Source organism: Furipterus horrens, unplaced genomic scaffold (genome assembly GCF_987537825.1).
Source record: "Furipterus horrens unplaced genomic scaffold, mFurHor1.1.pri manual_scaffold_2, whole genome shotgun sequence".
Lineage (NCBI taxonomy): Eukaryota > Metazoa > Chordata > Mammalia > Chiroptera > Furipteridae > Furipterus > Furipterus horrens.
In genome coordinates this window covers 39,536,086-39,554,156 of record NW_028327172.1, presented here as the reverse complement: position 1 = coordinate 39,554,156, position 18,071 = coordinate 39,536,086, and the positions used below count along the sequence as shown (strand labels likewise).

The 18,071-nt window shown below is 40.2% G+C and overlaps 1 protein-coding gene across 2 annotated transcripts in view; it reads left to right on the top strand.

Moving 5' to 3' along the window:
• Positions 1 to 18,071, top strand: part of SWAP70 (switching B cell complex subunit SWAP70) — a 77,886-nt gene that overhangs the window by 16,214 nt on the left and 43,601 nt on the right. For both annotated transcript variants that reach the window (XM_090264107.1, XM_090264104.1), the window contains exon 2: positions 14,573 to 14,713. In XM_090264107.1, coding sequence (XP_090120233.1) covers positions 14,573 to 14,713 — 141 coding nt within the window. The remainder of the gene's footprint in view (positions 1 to 14,572; positions 14,714 to 18,071) is intronic.

The following is an 18,071-nucleotide window of genomic DNA, read 5'->3' as shown; positions in this document are numbered from 1 at the left end:
TATGGAGAAAAAAAAAGAGAGAGGAGACAGGATTGGGAAAAGCTGCCAAACCACAATATGGACTTGACAAAACTGGGAGCGCTGGAACAGAGGGGACCCGTCAGAAGACTCTCATGTTGGGGAGAAATGGTACCACCGCTCTGCTCAGTCACTGGCTTAGGTGGACCGTGAGGGTACTAGAGGCTGGCAGCTCTCAGCTCACCACGGTCCTTGTAGCTGGGCTGCAGTTCTTTTCATGAGGAGGGATCTGAGTGATGCATCTCTGTGTCTGCCACAGCATCCTTTTGAAAAAGCAATTTCACAAAACTGGTAGGGATAGAAGCGTTATAGGGACCATAAGGGGACAGAGTGGTCGGAAGATGGGGTAGTATAGCTAAACCTCAGATTTGTGATCTTTATCATCACCTTGGGTGTACACTATGGCTTCAGAGAAGTGTTATCACTAAATTGAACTACCTAATTTCTCTTCTCTGGAGTTCTCTCTCACATGCTTGTTAATTCATTAAAAGGGTCCTTCCTTCAAAAAACTATTTGAATTTTGAGGAACTGGACTGCTTTACTAGATTTAAGGACAGATGAGTTATTCCTGCTAGTTCTGGTGGTGTTAATAACTAATTGGAGGCATTATTTTTTAATCTAAAAGTGATCTGAATGAGAGATGCCAGTTAAACAAAAATTCCTTCTGGAAGAATATACTGGTAATATAGTGAAATGAATTAAAACACCCAGATCTAGATAAAGATGATGGAAAAGAAAAAGAGAACAAGAAGATTTTTAAATGGTACTCATTTAGCTAACGTTTGTTGAACATCAAGCTGCTCTCTCATCAGGCTTCAGCATTGCACAGATGGGTCAACTACAGCCCCTCTCTTTAAGGAACTTACAGAGCAGTGGGAGAGATAGACACAGGGGCTTCTTACAAGTGATTTATCACCTTAAAGACATTTGCTATGCTCTCTGTTGTCCAGTGGGATGCAGGAATTTAAGGAGGCTGTCTCAGACTGGGAGACTTTGTTGCCTATAGAGTGGCTTCTTCAAGAGGCATGGCAAAGTGTATCTTTTCACGGATGACTCGAGTGAGTTAATTCCAACAACTTTATAGTCCTACAATGATCTCTTCATAGTTTATAATTTTACTGGTGCTTTCTAGCTGGAACCCCCAGACATATTTAAAATTTTCCATAAGTTAAAGAGCTTCACTTTTTTCTGATTATAAAGGTAATACCCAGAATATTTAAACAGCACACATTAAAGTATAGAGGCAAAGGTAAAAGCACCTGAAGTTCCATCACCAAAGGCAGATGCAATTAACTTCTCTGTGAAAGTCTTTCTAACATTTCTCTCTGTCTCCCCTTCCCCCTACATGCACACACATGCGCGTATATCCTTTTATATAAATGGGATCATATTTTACATGCTTTTGTAACCATTTTTTACCATTTAGCCATTAAATTTTTTTAAATTAAATTTATTGGAGTAACAGTGGTTAATAACATGTTTCAGATGTATAACTTTACAATACAGCATCTGTATACTACCTTGTGTGCTCACTGCCGAAAGCCTAATTTTCTTCCATATCATAGATTTGACTCCCTTTACCCTCTTCCTCCTCTCCTTAACCCCTTCCCTTCTGGTAATTACCATTCTGTTGTGTCTGTGAATTTGTTTGTTCATTTGTTACTTTTTGTTTTATGTCTCACATTTGAGTGAAACCATATGGTTCTTGTCTTTTACCATCTGACTTATTTAATCTTGCATGACACTGTCAGGATCCATCCATGTTTTGCCAATGGCAATGTTTCATTTTTAATGGCTGAATAATATTCCATTGTATATATGTACCACATCTTCCTTATCTAGTTATTGGTCGAAGGATACTTAGGTGGCTTCCATGTCTTGGCTAATGTGAATAATATGACAGTGGACATAGGGGTATACCTAGAAGAGAGATTGCTGGGTCATATTGCACCTTTATTTTTCATGTTTTGAGGAACCTCCATACTGTTTTCCATAGTGGCTGAACCAATTTATATTTCTACCAGCAGTGTACAAGGGTTCCCTTTTCTTCACATCCTCTCCAATTCTTGCTATTTTTTATCTTATTGATAATAGCCATTCTAAGAGGTGTGAGGTGTTATCTCATTGTGGTTTTGATTTGTATTTACCTATCAAGTAGTAAAGTCGAACATCTTTTCATATATCTTTGGCCACCTGTATGCCCTTCTTGGAAAAGTGTTTATTCAGGTCTGCTGCCCATTTTTTAAATGGGTTGTTGTTTTTTGTTGTTGTTTTTGAGTTATTTGAGTTCTTTATATATTTTGGATATTAGGCCCCTTTCAGAGATATTGTTTGCAAAAATCTTCTCCCATTCTGTTGGTTGCTTTTTGGGGTAACCTGTTTTCTTAAATATTGTGTTACAGTCATCTTTCCATATCAATGCACATAGATACAGATACCATTCTTTATTAGGGCTATAAACTAGTTCACTGTGTTGATGTATCATGCTTTATTTAACCACTTTCTTATTCACAGATATTTGAGATGTTTTGATGCTGCTAAACATCTCACAATGTGTAGGACACCTCCTCCTGCTCCCCTAACAAAGAATTATCTGGTCCAAAACCTCAGTAGTGTTGGAGAAAAACTACTTTATATCTTCTCCATTGTTTGGGTGTTGGAGATCTTTACTCCTCTATATGTTCTCAAACAGCAGGCAAAAAGTAATAGCCCTTTTAATTTGCACTATTTTGATTACTAGTGAGGTTAAGCATCTTTTCCTATATTTATTAGTCATTAGTTTCTTTTGTGAATTTTCTGTTCATGTCTGTTGTCCATTTTTTTATTACGTGTTCACCTTTTATTTAATAATTTCTAAGGGTAATTTGAATATTGAAGCCATTAGACTTTATTTATGGTGTCTTTTTGTAAAGGGGAATTTAAAAGATTTTTTATGTGGTCAACTTTGCCAATATTTTGTTTGATTTCTGAAGAGGACTAAGTTCATGAATTATTCAAAATTACTTACTAAAGGTCATTTATTTGGAATGTAATTCAGTGGTATCTATTATAGTGTAGTAGCATACATTCTGTGAACAACATCACAACAGATGGGTTTGAGTTAGATTTCCTGCCTTAATCTGTTCTACTGAATTTTCCCTTAGCCCTATGCTAGTCACTGTGAAGGGTGTGGAAGAAAAATACTAGGTAGGGTTTTCTCCCTTACTAAGCGCAGTTAGATATTTGAAATAACTGCTAGCATATGATACAGAATTCATTTGAATGCTGAATAGGAACAGTGGACAGAGTTTATGAAGAATGACTCAGTCTTGAAGGATATGACCAGGTAGAAGGGAGTGTTTCCAGCACAGGGCATCATTGTGGGACAGGCAGTTAGGAGACTTAGGTTTTCAGTCCTACTTTGGCACAGATCAATGTTTGACTTAGGCCAAGTCTTGGACCCCAGTCTTTTTATCAATGAAATAAGGAGATAGCAGTAGTCTATTTCCTAAGATTATTGTCATTATTTGAGTATTATGGTTTTACTGTTTACTGGGAATTTTTGGAACTAATTTGTTTGGTGTTTATTGAAAGCCTTCTGCATTCTCGGTAGCATGCTAGGTGCTGTGGGAATGGGAGGATGGGTAAGAGATAGGCCTTTCTTTCAGAAACTTACAATCTTCTGGGAGAGAAAAATTATGTGAGGTAGTATAAAATAAGAAATGCAGAGTGCTTGGGAAACACAGAGTGCTTTATTTAAAAATTTTTTAAAGTTCTAGTTTATTGATTATGCTATTACAGTTGTCCTGATATTTTCCGTTTGCCCCACTCCATGCAGCACCCCCACACTTCCGCAGACAGTCCCCACATGTTTGTTCATGTCCATGGGTCATGCATATAAGTTCTTTGGCTACTCCATTTCCTATGCTGTACTTTACATCCCCATGGCTATTCTGTAACTGCCTATTTGTACTTCTTAATCCCTTTACCTCTTCACCCATTCCCCCACACCTCCCTCTCAACTGGCAACCATCAAAATGCTTTCTATACCCATGATTCTGTTTCTGTTCTTGTTTGCTTTGTTTTTTTAGGTTCAGTTGCTGATAGGTTTGTATTTTTTGCCATTTTATTGTTCATAGTTTTGATGTTCTTCTTTTTCTTTTATAAGTCCCTTTAACATCTCATATAATAATGCTTTGGTTATGATGAACTCCTTTAGTTTTTTCTTGTCTGGGAAGCTCTTTATCTGTCCTTCAATTCTAAATGATAGCTTTGCTGGACAGAGCAAAATTGGCTGTAGCTCCCTGCTTTTCATGACACTGAATATTTCTTGCCAGTCCCTTCTAGCCTGCAAAGTTTCTTTTGAGAAATCAGCTGACAGTCTTATGAAAACTGTCTCTAGGTAACTAACTTCTTTTCTCTTCTTACTTTTAAGATTCTTTATCTTTAACCTTTGGCATTTTAATTAAGATGTGTCTTGGAGTGGGACTCTTTGCATCCATCTTGTTTGGGACTTCCTGTACTTACTGGAGTTGTATGTCTATTTCTTTCACCAAATTATGGAAGTTTTCTTTCATTATTTTTTAAAATAGATTTCCAGTTTCTTGATCTTCCTCTTCTCCTTCTGGCACCCCTATGATGTGAATGTTAGACCTCTTGAAGTTGTCCCAGAGGCTGCTTATACTATCCTCATTGTTTTGGATTCTTTTTTTTCTTCTAGTTCTGATTGGTTGTTTTTGCTTCCTTATGTTCCATATCGTTGATTTGATTCTCGGCTTCATCCACTATACTCTTGTTTTCCTGTAAATTGTTCTTTATTTTAATTAGTGTATTCTTCATTTCTGAGTGGACCTTTTTTATGCTGCTGAGGTCCTCACTAAGTTTCTTTTTTAAAAAAAAATTGTTTTTCAATTACAGTTGTCTCACTTTCTCCCCCATTGCTTCCCCCATCCCACCCACCCCTTCTCCCACAGTCAGTCCCCACCCCATTGTCCATGTACATGGGTCATTTATACTAGTTTCTTGACTCATTAAGTTTCTTAAGCATCCTTATAACCAGTGTTTTGAACTCTGCATATGATAGATTCCTTATCTCCATTTTATTTAGTTCTTTTTCTGGAGTTTTGATCTGTTTTTTCATTTGGGCCATGTTTCTTTGTCTCCTCATCTTGGCAGGCTCCCTGTGTTTGTTTCTGTGTATTAGGTAGAGCTGCTTTGACTCCATGTCTCGGTAGTATGGCCTAATGTAGTAGGTGTCCAGAAGTGTCCCATGGCACAACCTTCCCTATCACTTAAGCTGGGTACTTGAGTTGTGCCCTTCATTTGAGCTGAGTACAGCCTCCTCTTGTAGTTGAACCTTGGTTGCTGTTGGCAGGTCGAGAGGAGGGATTTACCCAGGCCAGTCAGCTGCAAGGACTGGCTGTGACCACTGGCCACCAACCTCTGCTCTCCATGGAGGATCAACTGTGCAGGGGCAGGGTGGTGGTGCTCCAGTGTAGTCTGTAGCTCTCCAGTGGGTGTGCTGGCCATGGGGTTTCCCAGGTGGTGCAAGCCAGGGTCAGCCTCGACCTGTGTTCTGCCCAGGGCCACCCTGCCTGAGCTATAAAGCAATCTGAGATGGCTGCTACTTGGATTCCCAGGCGAATCCAAGCTGTGAGTTTAGAATGGCTGCTGGTAGTGCTGGGCCTGGGGCTCACTGAGGCCAGCTGTTGCTTGTTTGATAGGATTTTGGGAATTGTGAAGCCTGAGCCAAGACCATCCATTCATATGGAAAAGCAGCTTGGGTGGGCCCATTAATTGGGTGGGACATCGTCTCTGGAGATCTCCAAGGTGTGTTGAACATTGTTAGCCAGGTTGATGGATTCTCAGATATGGCACCAGCCTGCCAGCTCTGTGGGGGGAGGGTTTAGAAAAGGGACAATGGCCTCTGTTTGCTTTGATGCCAGACACTTCAGTTCCTCCCTGTATACCGCTGGTGCCTTTCAAGCTGCTACCCTGTTGCTGGAGCTCAGAGGGAGTGAATCTGAGTAGGTAAGTCTGTGTGTGGGTCCTTTAAGAGGAACTGTTTGGGGCTCCAGCAGTTTCTTCTATTGACTCAATCCCCACTGGTTTTTGTAGCCAGAAGTTGTGGGGACTTATCTTCCTGGCACTGGAACCCTGGGCTGGGGTGCCTAGTGTGGGCCTGGGACTCCTAGCTCCCACGATATCCCTCCCAAATTTTTATATCTCACGTGGGTGAGGGACCATCCCATTCCGCGTCTGTGCTCCTCCTACCAGTCTGGGTGGATGTGGTTTCTTTTAGTCTGTAGTTGTAAGACTTTCATTCAACTTGATTTCTGACAGTTCTATATTTTAGTTCTAATTTTGATGTGGTTTTGGGAGGAGGCAGCTATGTTTGCCTACACTGCCATCTGGACTGGAAGTCCCAGAGTTTTTGGGTGGTGGTGGCTGTAGAAAGGAATAGCATTTATGTTAGCTAGGGGTGGTTGGAGCAAAGGCCTGGGGGAGAAACAGGGTGGCACAGGGTTTGCTTAGGGTACAGTGAGTAAACTTGGTTTGGCTGAATTTGTACAGTTGGTGCTGGAGGTAGGAAAACATAAGGCAAGGAAGGTCAAGTACGGCTGGCGTGTTAAGTATGGAGCACAGGTGCTTACTTGTGTCACCGGAAAGGGACTGGGTTGAGGTGGGTCTGTCCTGGCATGGTCTGGAATGTGTGGGTTCTTGACTTTGTGAAAGAAGGGTTTCACAGTATGAGCCCAGGTGATTTTGAAAATACGTTTATTAAAGCTGGGGACAGTGGGAAAAAGGAAGGGTTTAAGATAGAGGAGGCAAGATCGTAGCAACAGGAATGGGCCTTGATATAGCTGCCTTGGCCTTTTGGAAACGTGAGGAAGAGCTGTGCCTAGGCGAGGCTGCCTTGGCCCTTTAGAAGGAAAGTCACCAAGGCAGAAGAAGTGAGCCAGCTGGGCTGTGTGGACTCAGGACACAAGTTACAGAGGTAAAAGGAGGACCCTTGGAGACAGGTTTAGGGCATTAGCCCAGGATGAGCTGTTCGCTGCTCCCCCAGTTGCAAGTCTCCTGGAATCTTTTAGAGCTTATGAGAAAGAACGCAAAGATACACTCCTGAGAAAATAAGGAGAGCGGGGAGACTTGGGACTGCTGAAGTGAGAGCTGGCACTGGGTCCTTTATCTTAAGGGTTTTTATCTGTTTTCTAAGGCAGGAATTTAATGAGAGGTCTCAGAATGTTTTTCAGCTTTCCAGGTGTGTCCTTTGATATACTGATGCATCAAAATGAGTATATAGGGAGATCTGGTGGTCCATTTCCCCTTCAAAGAATGTCACAGGAGAGGGACCGCAACTGGGACCAGGCTGATCTGCCCCAGCATGGTCTAAAATGTGTAAACCATTTGCTCCTAAGTGTCCTTGGTTAGGGAGGATAGGACCTTTCGATTTATCACCGGGCTGTAAATTACTCGGCCTTGTTTAACTACTTCAGTTTCCCCATTCCACTTGCCATGGAATTTTCCTAGCTTCTTACTAAACTGCTTCACTTGGTTTTTACTTCTGTAGGCTTTGATGAACTTCAGACAAGGAGATAATGTGATATAAGCAGCACTTGAAGATTAATTTGGCACAAGTGTCTGGGATAGTGACTGATTGCATTCCCACGGCAAATAGCGTGAGTGAATCATGACTTTGGGATTTCTGAGGCAGAATATAATAATAAAGATTACAGGGTGGGGCTAAAGTAGGTTTACAGTTGCTTGTATGGAAAATAATACAATAATGAATAAATAATCATACAAAATAAATTCTGTTTCACATACTTACAACTGTGAACCTACTTTTGTCCCACTGTGCATTTAAGAGAAAGCAAGCAGGAGGTAAGCAGTGACAAGCAGGATGAAGGACATTGCCAGGAAAGGGAAAATGACTCCATGGGGTAAGGGGCAGGCCGTCCATTAAGACAATGCTCTTAAGGCAGGGCATAGCCCTGGTAGGAAATTGGTCATTCTGGTTCATTGTTAGGAAGAGTTTTCTGGTAATCTGCCATTCGCTTGAAATTTTATAAATCAGACAAGAATTTTTAATGTTTAAAAAGAATGATTGCCCATTATGAATTATAATTCTATAATCGTGTCTGCTCAGATAAGCTTGTTGGAATAGAAATCTCCACCTCCCCCCCCCCTTTTTTTCTCAGTGTTGAATTTTGCCCATTACGCACATCCTGTAAAGGGAAACTGTGTGACTGGGGGCATATTTCAGAGAACCTTTTTAATCTCTACATCTTCAGGGAGGAGGGTAAACATTATGCACTCATGTGTGTTAAAACACTGTTAGTTGTTCATCATTCTTGATTTCATTTTCACGATAGTTGGAGCAAAATGCTTAAAAAGGGTAACTGCCAAGCCAGGAACAGACCACACAAGCAGGGCTCATGCAGTTAATTAGTCATCTCTTGTCAGCAGAGACCTTCTGAGCCATAGCAGACAGCTATGAAGGAACTGGAGAGATGAGTTTCTGGCATGGTTATGGATCTTTTATGGTAGTAACAATAGTTTATTCTTCAAATCAGGGGAAGGAGAGCAGAGTTGCTCAGCAGTCACATGGGTGCTAAAAGAATGGCCTTTGAAGAGTAGGCATTTGAAATGAGATATATTCAACTTTTTCAAGAAACTTGCAAACACTGATTAGAGTGATTTGGGGCAGCTCTTGCACAAATCAATAATGTGTAGTCTTCTTTCTTCTTAATTGCTTTTGTCCTGATCTGCTTTCCGGCTTCCTCAACAATGTCCTCCAAAGGCTGGTGCTGGGTGATGGGGCTCCCAGAGAGAGAATGGTCCCAGATTTCTAGGCACGTGTAGTTCTTCACCTCTGGATTTAACTTCACTCCAGCCATCTTGTTAGGTCCTGGAGAGCTGACTGGGTGGGGGTGGGGGAGCACCGGTCTGTCACCTTGCTTTAACAAGAGCAAGCCTGCATGGCCACAGTCATTTTTGTATAGTCAGGGCTCTCTCTCCAGAAAGAGGGAAGGCGGCAGCGCCTGGAGGTTTAGTCTAGTCTAGTCTCGTACTGGTCTCACAACACACAATTCTGATTTGGGCACATCTCCTAATTTTGACTTCAGCCTCTTCATTTATAGACTAACAGTAATATCTACTCTCCCAGGGGTGAGACTAAGACCAGCTAATGGATGATGTGAGCCTACTCTAAAAAGCATCAGCTGCTGTTTAATCTTATGGAGCGTTTACTCCTTGTGACTGATTTATGTTCTCACCTTCAAGATTTTGGTTTCTTTATACATTTTACTTTTTATTTAAGAAAAACTTGAGATGCTCTCTACGCTTTTAAAACATTGCTGATAAAAAATTTAAAAATGTTTTAAAGATAGCACACATTTTTTTCTCATTAACAAAACCTTTTCAGTTACCTCTTACTCTGTTTGTTATTTTGTTTGGAGAAGACTTCCTTATTCCAGGCCTTACTAATAATGAAAAAAGATCTATTTCTGATCTAAATTGTAGTTCTTTTATTGAATTCATGAAACAAATTTGGGTTGACAGTTAAGGGTTGGGCTTTTAAAATTTTAGAAACAAGTCCAATTCCTCCTTTTGCAGTGAATATACCAAGACTAAGTGATTAAGTAGCAAAATATTAAAATATGTAAAAAGGGGAAATGGCAAACCATTGAACAGGAACAGACCACACGAGCAGGACTGGCATTCTGGTTTCCTCATATAGGGTCCTTGTTACTATAGGGTGCTGCCTCCCTCACAATTTGCTTAACGAAATAAAGGTGGTTAAGAAAATCATCACTGAATTCAGCCATCCCTGTATTTAACAAAAGCACTGATTAATTGTCCAAGGATGAAGTCTGAAGTTCAAATCTATATCTTTTTTTCAGTGAGGCCAGTGAATCTAACAACCCACTAAAAACCGAATGTTCCTAATTACTACAGCGTCTTGGACCAGGGATTATAAAACCTGAATTCCAGTCTCAGTTCTGCTAAGTAACCTTAGTCAAGAAAAATGAATTTAATCTCTTTGAATTTATCTTTTTGAGCCACTACTTACCAGCTATTCAATGACAAGAATGACAATTGGAGGTCCAAGGCACCTGGTAGGGCTTTTAAGTTGGAGGATCTATGAAACCCAAAAGCAGAGGTGGGGTGGGTATGGGAGAGATTGGTGTCTCCTTTTTGTGTCCTGAGGATTTTGCATTAATCAAGTACTTATTCATAGTTTTCCTCTATCTGGAAGGCCTTCTGATTTTCCCCCAAACCCTTTTTCTATCCAAAGGTCTCCTTATTTTAAGGCCCAGTTTACTTTCCACTTCGTCTGTGAAGTCACTGTAGCACACACAATTCCTCCTTTCTGAACTCATTTATTGCCCTTACCTCTCATTCATCTGTTAATCATAGGACATTGCTGTGGAATATGTCTGCCTTTTATACCCAACCTCTAGGGAGTGGGTTAATGTAGGAGAAAAAGTATAGACTTTGAAGGTAAATGGATTTAGCTGTGTGCTCTTAGCTGGCTACTTTAAAAAAATACATATTTAATTTTTCATTTTATTTTATTGTCTATGCTATTATAGTTGTTCCATATTTAATTTTTTAAGTAAGTAGTACATTTCTGAATAGTTTTTTTCTTTTTTTTAATACAACAAAAAGGTGAGGTACAGTGAAAAGTCATCTTCTACCTGAGGTCTAACATCAAACTAGTCTTTCCCTCACTATTATTAATTTTCAAATATATCCTCCTGAAGTTTCTTATTTTTTTTCTTTTTATTTTACATAAAAGATGATACACTAATGTAGTCTTAGGTACGTTGCTTTTTACATCTAATTTATCTTGGAGATATTTTCATCTTACTACACAGTGATCTTCCTCATTGTTCTTAATATTTTATGGATGGACCATAATTTAACCAGTGATTAGGAATTTTTTTTTTTTTTTTTAGTATAACTTATTATGTTGTTACAGTAGCTCCAATTTTTTCCCCCTTTGCTCCCCTCTGCCCAGTACCGCCCTTCCCTCCAGCAATCCCACACCCCTTAGTTCATGTCCATGGGTCCTGCATATAAGTTCTTTGGCTTCACCCTTTCCTATATTATTCTTAACATCCCCTTGTCTGTTTTGTACCAACCGCGATTATGCTTCTTAGTCCCTGCACCCTTTCCCCATTTCTCCCCCTTCCCCCTCCCAGCTGATAATGCTCCAAATGATCCCCATACCTATGATTCTGTTCCTATTCTGATTTGCTTAGTTGGATTTTGTTTTTATTTTTTAGACTCAGTTGTTGATAGTTGTGAGTTTATTATCATTTTAGTGTTCATAGTTTTGATCTTTTTCTTAAGTAAGTCCCTTTGGCATTTCATTTGCCCTTCCATTCTAAATGATAGCTTTGCTGGATAGAGTAATCCTGGTTGCAGGCTGCCTTTCATCGCATTGAATACTGCTTGCCAGTCCCTTCCTGCCTGCAAAGTGTCCTCCGAGAAATCAGCTGATAGTCCTATAGGCATCCCCCTGTAGGCAACTCTCCGCCTCTCTCTTGCTGCCCCCAGGACTCTGTCTTTATCTTTCACCTTTGGCATCTCAGTCATGATGTGTCCTGGTGTGGTCCCCTCTGGGTCCAGCTCACCCGGGACCCTCTGTGCTTCCCGGACCTGTATATCCATCTCCTTCGCAAAATTTGAGAAGTTTTCCTCATTTTTTTCAATTCTTGCTTCCTCATTCTGTACTGGTTGACTGTTTTTTTCTTTCTTACGTTCCAAGTCATTGCTATGAACCCCGGTTTTCTTTTCTTCACCATTGGATTTGTGTGGCTTTTCCTTCGTTTCACTTAGCATAGCCTTCACTTCTTCTCTTATGTGTTTGCCGTATGCAAGCATATCTGTTAAGCCTGTGAGCATCTTTATCACCAGTGTTTTGAATTCTGCGTCTGTTAGCTTGGCTCTCTCCTTGTCGCTTAGTTCTCCCACTGGAACCTTGATCCATTTCCTCTTTTGGGCCATACTTCTCTGTCTCCTCCTTCTGACAGGCTCCTGTGTTTGTTTGCCTCCATGTCCCAGGTAGAGCTGTTGCTCCTGTTACATTGTTAGGGGCAGAGCCTTAGGGATTTGTCAGTACAGGGCGACCTGTTTCACCACGTTGTGGCACTGTATGTGGGAGAGGGGTCCGAGAGGGAACAATGCCACCTGACCAGCACTTGCCCCTTTTCCAGGCACCTCTCCCACTTCTGCACTGGACTGGCGCCCCTCTAGCTGCTGCTGTGGCTATCGTTCCCAGAGTGGGTGGGTCTGCAGACGTTCTAGGACTGTGGGGGCCTTTTAAACAAGCGGACTCTGCTGAGGCTGGCTGTTTCTGCTTCTACCCCAACCCCCACTGGTCTGCACAGTCAGAAGCAATGAGGCTTGATTTTCCTCGGTGCTGGGACCGTGAGCTGTGAGGTCCGGTGAGGAACTTGGAACGCTCCCCAGGTGTCCCTCCTGACTTTTTAAAACGTGTGATTGCACTTTGTGCCGGCCTGCCGCCGCTGCTGCCACCACACCTCATCCTCTCTGCCCTGGCTTTGCCCCTCCTACTTGTCCTTTTGAGTCTTCTTTATATCTTTGTTTGCTGGACTTCCATGTAGTTTGATCTTATGGAACTTCTGGTGGTTTCTAGTTTTGAGGTAGTTGTAGTCCTTCTTAGTTGTGGAGGGAGATGCAGTGTGTCTGTCTACGTCTCCATCTTGGCCGGAACTTTTTTTTTTTTAATTTTATTTATTTAGTTTTAGAGAGAGGGGAAAGGAGGGAGAAAGAGAGGGATGTGTGAGAGAAACGTTGATCGGTTGCCTCTTGCACGCCCCCAACTGGGGACCTGGCCCGCAACCCAGGCATGTGCCCTGACTGGGAATTGAACCAATGACCTTTTAGTTTGCAGACTGGGCCTTATCCACTGAGCCACACCAGCCAGGGCTAGGAATTCTTAGTTGGGTAAAATCCCAAATAATTTAAAAATTTGAATGTCCTTTGAGTGTTATCTAACAAATATGCTTTTTATTTATCTAAAACTTATTTCTATAGTAATTTACAATCTGTAAACACTTCACATTCTTAAAGTTAATCATCATAAAACGTCTTCGGGTGTATGTAGGTAATTGCTCTGTAGGTTTTACTAGATAAATAGAGAAAGGAATTATCTGTTTAGTATTTCGCTGACTATGGTGTAAGATTCTTTAGTAGAAGTCCCACCGTGCTCTTTTCATGTGCTCTGCTGCTGGCAAATAGAGCGTTTTCTTGAGAAACACAGCCTGCTTTGTAGGGGCCAATAAAAGTCTTCATTACTTCATTTATAACCATTGGTGAATTTACTTCCTTTACTTTACTTCCTTAAAACCAGGAGAGCATGTAGAAAAAGATCTGCACAGAAATGAAGCTTTGATAAACAAAGCAAATGTAGAAAGAAGATATGCAAATGTTCTTTTTATAGATTTAATGTTTTTAATCTTAAACATTTTTAACTGAAATATATTTATGCAGAATAAAGTGACTTACTTAATAGAATTGAAAGTCTCCATTGAGATGAGTGTGGCTCTAAGTGATTAAATGGGTAGGGCTGAGAAAAATAGGAAATATTTTAACCTGGGATTTAACATTTAATAAGAATCTTCGTTAGAGGAAGTGCGGCCTTAGCTATGTAATTTGACCTGTTAAGAATGCACAAATGAAAAAAGAATGTAAAAATGAAATGGAACAAATATAAGTTTTATGTAAAAATTTTTATTTAATGTGAAACAAGATTAGTACTGAGATAGCCCAAACTGCTAATTCAACTATTTGATTATTAAAGTCTGTACTTAGGCTGTCACATAAGACCAGCAACTCTTTGTATATGGAATGCTAGTTTTCTACAAAATATTTCAATCACTTTAGTAACTCCTGAGATATTTTTGCTATGGATTTTTCCCGTATTTATAAACTGGGCCCTTAATGTCTTTCTCTATTTACAGTTACACTTTTATATACTAATGCTGAAAATGGCCTACCATCATAGATTTTTAGAGATGTTCAGACACTGAGAGATTACCAGTTAGCTTTTGTTGTATTTGCATATGAACGTGGCCCTTTCTAGTGAACAAACGAGGGAACTGCAGCCCAGGTCAGCCACCTTGCCCAGAACCCCCGGCTGCAGCTGCCCGGTCAGTACTAGGTTCCTCCTCTTACAGCTCTAATTGGCGGACAGTGCTCTGCTTGAGGAGAAGGTTAATTTTGAACACATGCTCTTGTTCTTTCTCCCCTTTTTCTTTCTAATATGGGACAATTAATAAAAGGCCACAAGCTTGTGTGGGGCCTGGTTCCACGTGGGCATGTGAGAGAGACTTGAGTGAAGTGAGCCAAAACCGGGGAGGGAATGAGACACTTGTGGGGAACAAGTGAGGAACTGGCAGCTGAGCAGTACTCACCCTGTGTTTGCTAGTTTATTCTCAATCTTTCTTGCCCCAGGGTAGGGAGATGCCAGCTGTGTTCAGACAGTGAAGGTGTCACATGCTGTTCAGTGGAGGCCTTTAAACCTTTCTTTCTCTCCTAGGTCCTTTCCCATAACCTGTGCACGGTGCTGAATGTTCCACATGACCCTGTTGCCCTTGAAGAGCACTTCAGGGATGATGATGAGGGGCCAGTCTCCAATCAGGGCTACATGCCGTATTTAAACAAGTTCATTTTGGAAAAGGTATGATTCTGTCTAAGCTCTTCTTGCTTACAGTGTTGTTTGATTTGCATATTTCAGGTGGGCATGAAAACAAATGAAATCTTACCATTTGCAACAGCATGGATGGACCTAGAGGGTATTATGCTCAGAGGAAGACAAATACAATATGGTTTTATTTTTATGTGGAATCTAAAGAAAAAAATAAACAGAAACAGACTCATAGGTACAGAGAGAACGGGTGGTGCCGGAGGGGGTGGGGTTTGGGCACAGGGTGAAAGAGGTAAAGGGACTAAAAAGCACAAACTGCTAGCTACAGAACAGTCACAGGGATGTAAGCAAAGCTGAGGGAATGTAGTCAGACATATTGTGATAACTATGTATGGGGTCAGGTGGGTACTGGTACGTGAACGATATCTCAAGGAAAAAGATTTAATCAAGTTATACAGAAACTGATGTATGAGCTCTCAAAACTTACCAGTTGATGCTGTATTATTTTCTGGAGCTTTTTTGGGCTGCTGTTCTGTTCATTGACCAGGTAGCTCATTTGTGCTCTATAGTTGCATCATATGTAAATATGTCTCATATTCAGCAAATATTTGATGACCTGTTGTGTGCATGTGTTTAGTCTTAAAAATTAAAGACTATAAAAATCTGTTATTAAAATATAGAACATGCTGGGAAAGTCTCAGAAATCTGCAACTTGCTTTGTTTTTCAGTGCTAAAATTTGTGTGGTCTGGGCCAGTGGAGAGAGAACCATGGTGTAGTATCTTCAGGTGCCGTACCCTGATACGGCATTTTGTTCTCCTGGGTGTAACTTTCTTTAAGCTTCTTGAATTTTATGTTTTAAAATGTTCTTTATTTTAGCATTTAGGTATTTTAAAGTTTTGTAACCAGGGGAGAAAGTATAGCAGTGTTTTAAAAGTCCAAAATTAGCCACTAAATTTGGAGAAAAACTTATTCACAGAGTGGGCGAGGATGTGATGAAACAGTGAGCCCTTGTTTACTATTCCTTACCACCTGGAGTGGAGCCTTGCCAGTCCTTCAGTCCAAATAAAGCTGCCAAGGTTTCCATGGTGTGAGCTTGAATTGAGCAAAGATTAGGGCTTTGTTTGGAAACGTAGTTAAAAAAAATGCCAGTAGTGACTGAAGCATGTTAACATAAAATTTACAGATTGTCACCAGTTACGCAAAGAAAATATATAATAATGATTAAATATTTGCAAGATGTGCTCTCGTATGTATACTATTTCATTTTATCCTCATGTTAATCCTGTGATGCATAATTGGAATTCTTATTCCCATTTAACTCAGGAGGAAACAGAGCATAAGGTTGCCTAGCTAATAAGAGATAGGTAGATTGTGAATCTAAGCCATTTAACTTCTAGACCAGTGTTCTCTTAACTGTACTGTTGAGGGATTAAAATGATATCCTTCCAGAATTATTACGTTTCCCAATTTGGATACATAGGGCCAGGATTGGATGGTTTAAAGCTATTCTGATTATCTCAAACTGTCTCAGCCTCTGTCACGTTCTCTTGGTTTTCTCTCAAGTGTTTTCAGAGAATTCTTTTCTCTTCATTAGCATCTGGTGGTCCTTAGTGTTCATTTTGGTCATTTTTTCCTCCAGGTTGTTTTATTGGTTTTCTGCCTTTTCTTAGGAGAATTATTCTGAAGGGGTCGGGACTGAGAGGTACATTACATTGAAACTTGTTTTCCAAAAAGTAATTTTCCCATTTGCTTTCTATATTTGCTTCTTCAGAGATAGTCATTCCTGTTGTTTTTCATGTTGATAGAATTTTTGTTCAGCTTTCTTGGGACTTCAAATGATTAATATAGCTGTTGTTCTTGTATCAGATATTTTGCCTCCTATGAGTGTTAACTTTTCTTGTTGTTGTTAAATTCCTTTTTTTAGTAAAGAATGGAATTCTGTAAACATCTAGGAGGGTTTTTTCGTAAGCTCCCCTCCACTTTTGGCAAAGAGACACTATACCTAGATTATCTGACAGTGAATAATTAAAGAAAGTGGTAACTGTTAGCTTTCTACTATTGAGCTCCAATAGACTACATCAAAAACTAGTTCCACTTCAGCATGTTTATGAGGCAGTCTAATTCTTTTATGAGATTTAATTACCTATTGGGCTTTTTGGTCCAAATCATTGTGAGTTTTTCTCCCTGATTCTACATGTTAATGGTTGGTCCGGTCCAGCAATTTTCAACTTGTGGGCTGCAAGAATTTTTAAAACATGCAATACCTGACTATTTAGTCAGGGGCACTGACCTCTTTTCCCTTAGATTGTAAAAAAAATGACAACAGCCAACACAATAGTAGTCATCTGGTGTGAATGAATCAAAATTACGCCTATTTTTAAAAAGTATTTTATTTACTTATTTTTAGAGAGATGGGAAGGAAGGGAGAAAGAGAGGGAGAGAAACATGTGTGAGAGAATAATAGATTGGTTGCTCCTCACACGTCCCTAACTGGGGACCTGGCCCACAACCCAGGCATGTGCCCTGACTGGGAGTCAAACCTGCAACCTTTCAGTTCACAGGCCAGTGCTCAATCCACTGAGCCACACCAGCCAAGGCTATACCTATTGTGTGTGTGTGTGTGTGTTTTTCAGATTGGCAAAAACTTAATATTTTTCTGGTGTGCTGCAGAATTTTAGTACAGTAGTCCCTCTCTATATCGCGGTTCACTTATCGTGGCCTCACTGTATTGTGGGATTTTAAAAAATATTAAGTTTAATTATTTATCGCAGATTTTCCACTGTATCGTGGGATTTTGCGGTATTGTACAGTAAATACTAAAATAAATGTAAGGTTCCTACTTTGTGGATTTTCACCTATCGTGGGGGCGGGGGTCTAGAACGTAATACCTGTGATAAGTGAGGGATCACTGTAATTAGTTTATGTGTGCCATGAGATGAAAAATGTTGAAAATCACTGGTCTGGGCTATAGGATTAAAACCAATACTCCATTGGCAATATGTTACATCCTAATTGGGGAAAATGCTACTTTTTAACACTTTTTTGGGCCTTTTTTTGAAATATGTATACATGCAAAAGATAAACACACAGAGAAATATTTTAGTTCAATATAATGTCCCTTCTCTAGGAGCTAGCAGTCTCTACATTCTGATTTCCTAGGCCGACATTTATGCTTTTTTACCAGAAGCTTGAGTTCATATGTCAGGTGTAGTTCTCCCATAAAAGGAGGTTTCAGGTTTCTGTTAGTTGAATGACTATGCCCTCAGCACTCAAAATGTCTTCAAATGTGTGCCTAACAACTATCATTTAATAGGAAGTGGTACTGCTCTTCAATACCCAAAACTATTATTTTGCATGGTTCTTTCTTTTCTTTTTAAAAAATCATATTTG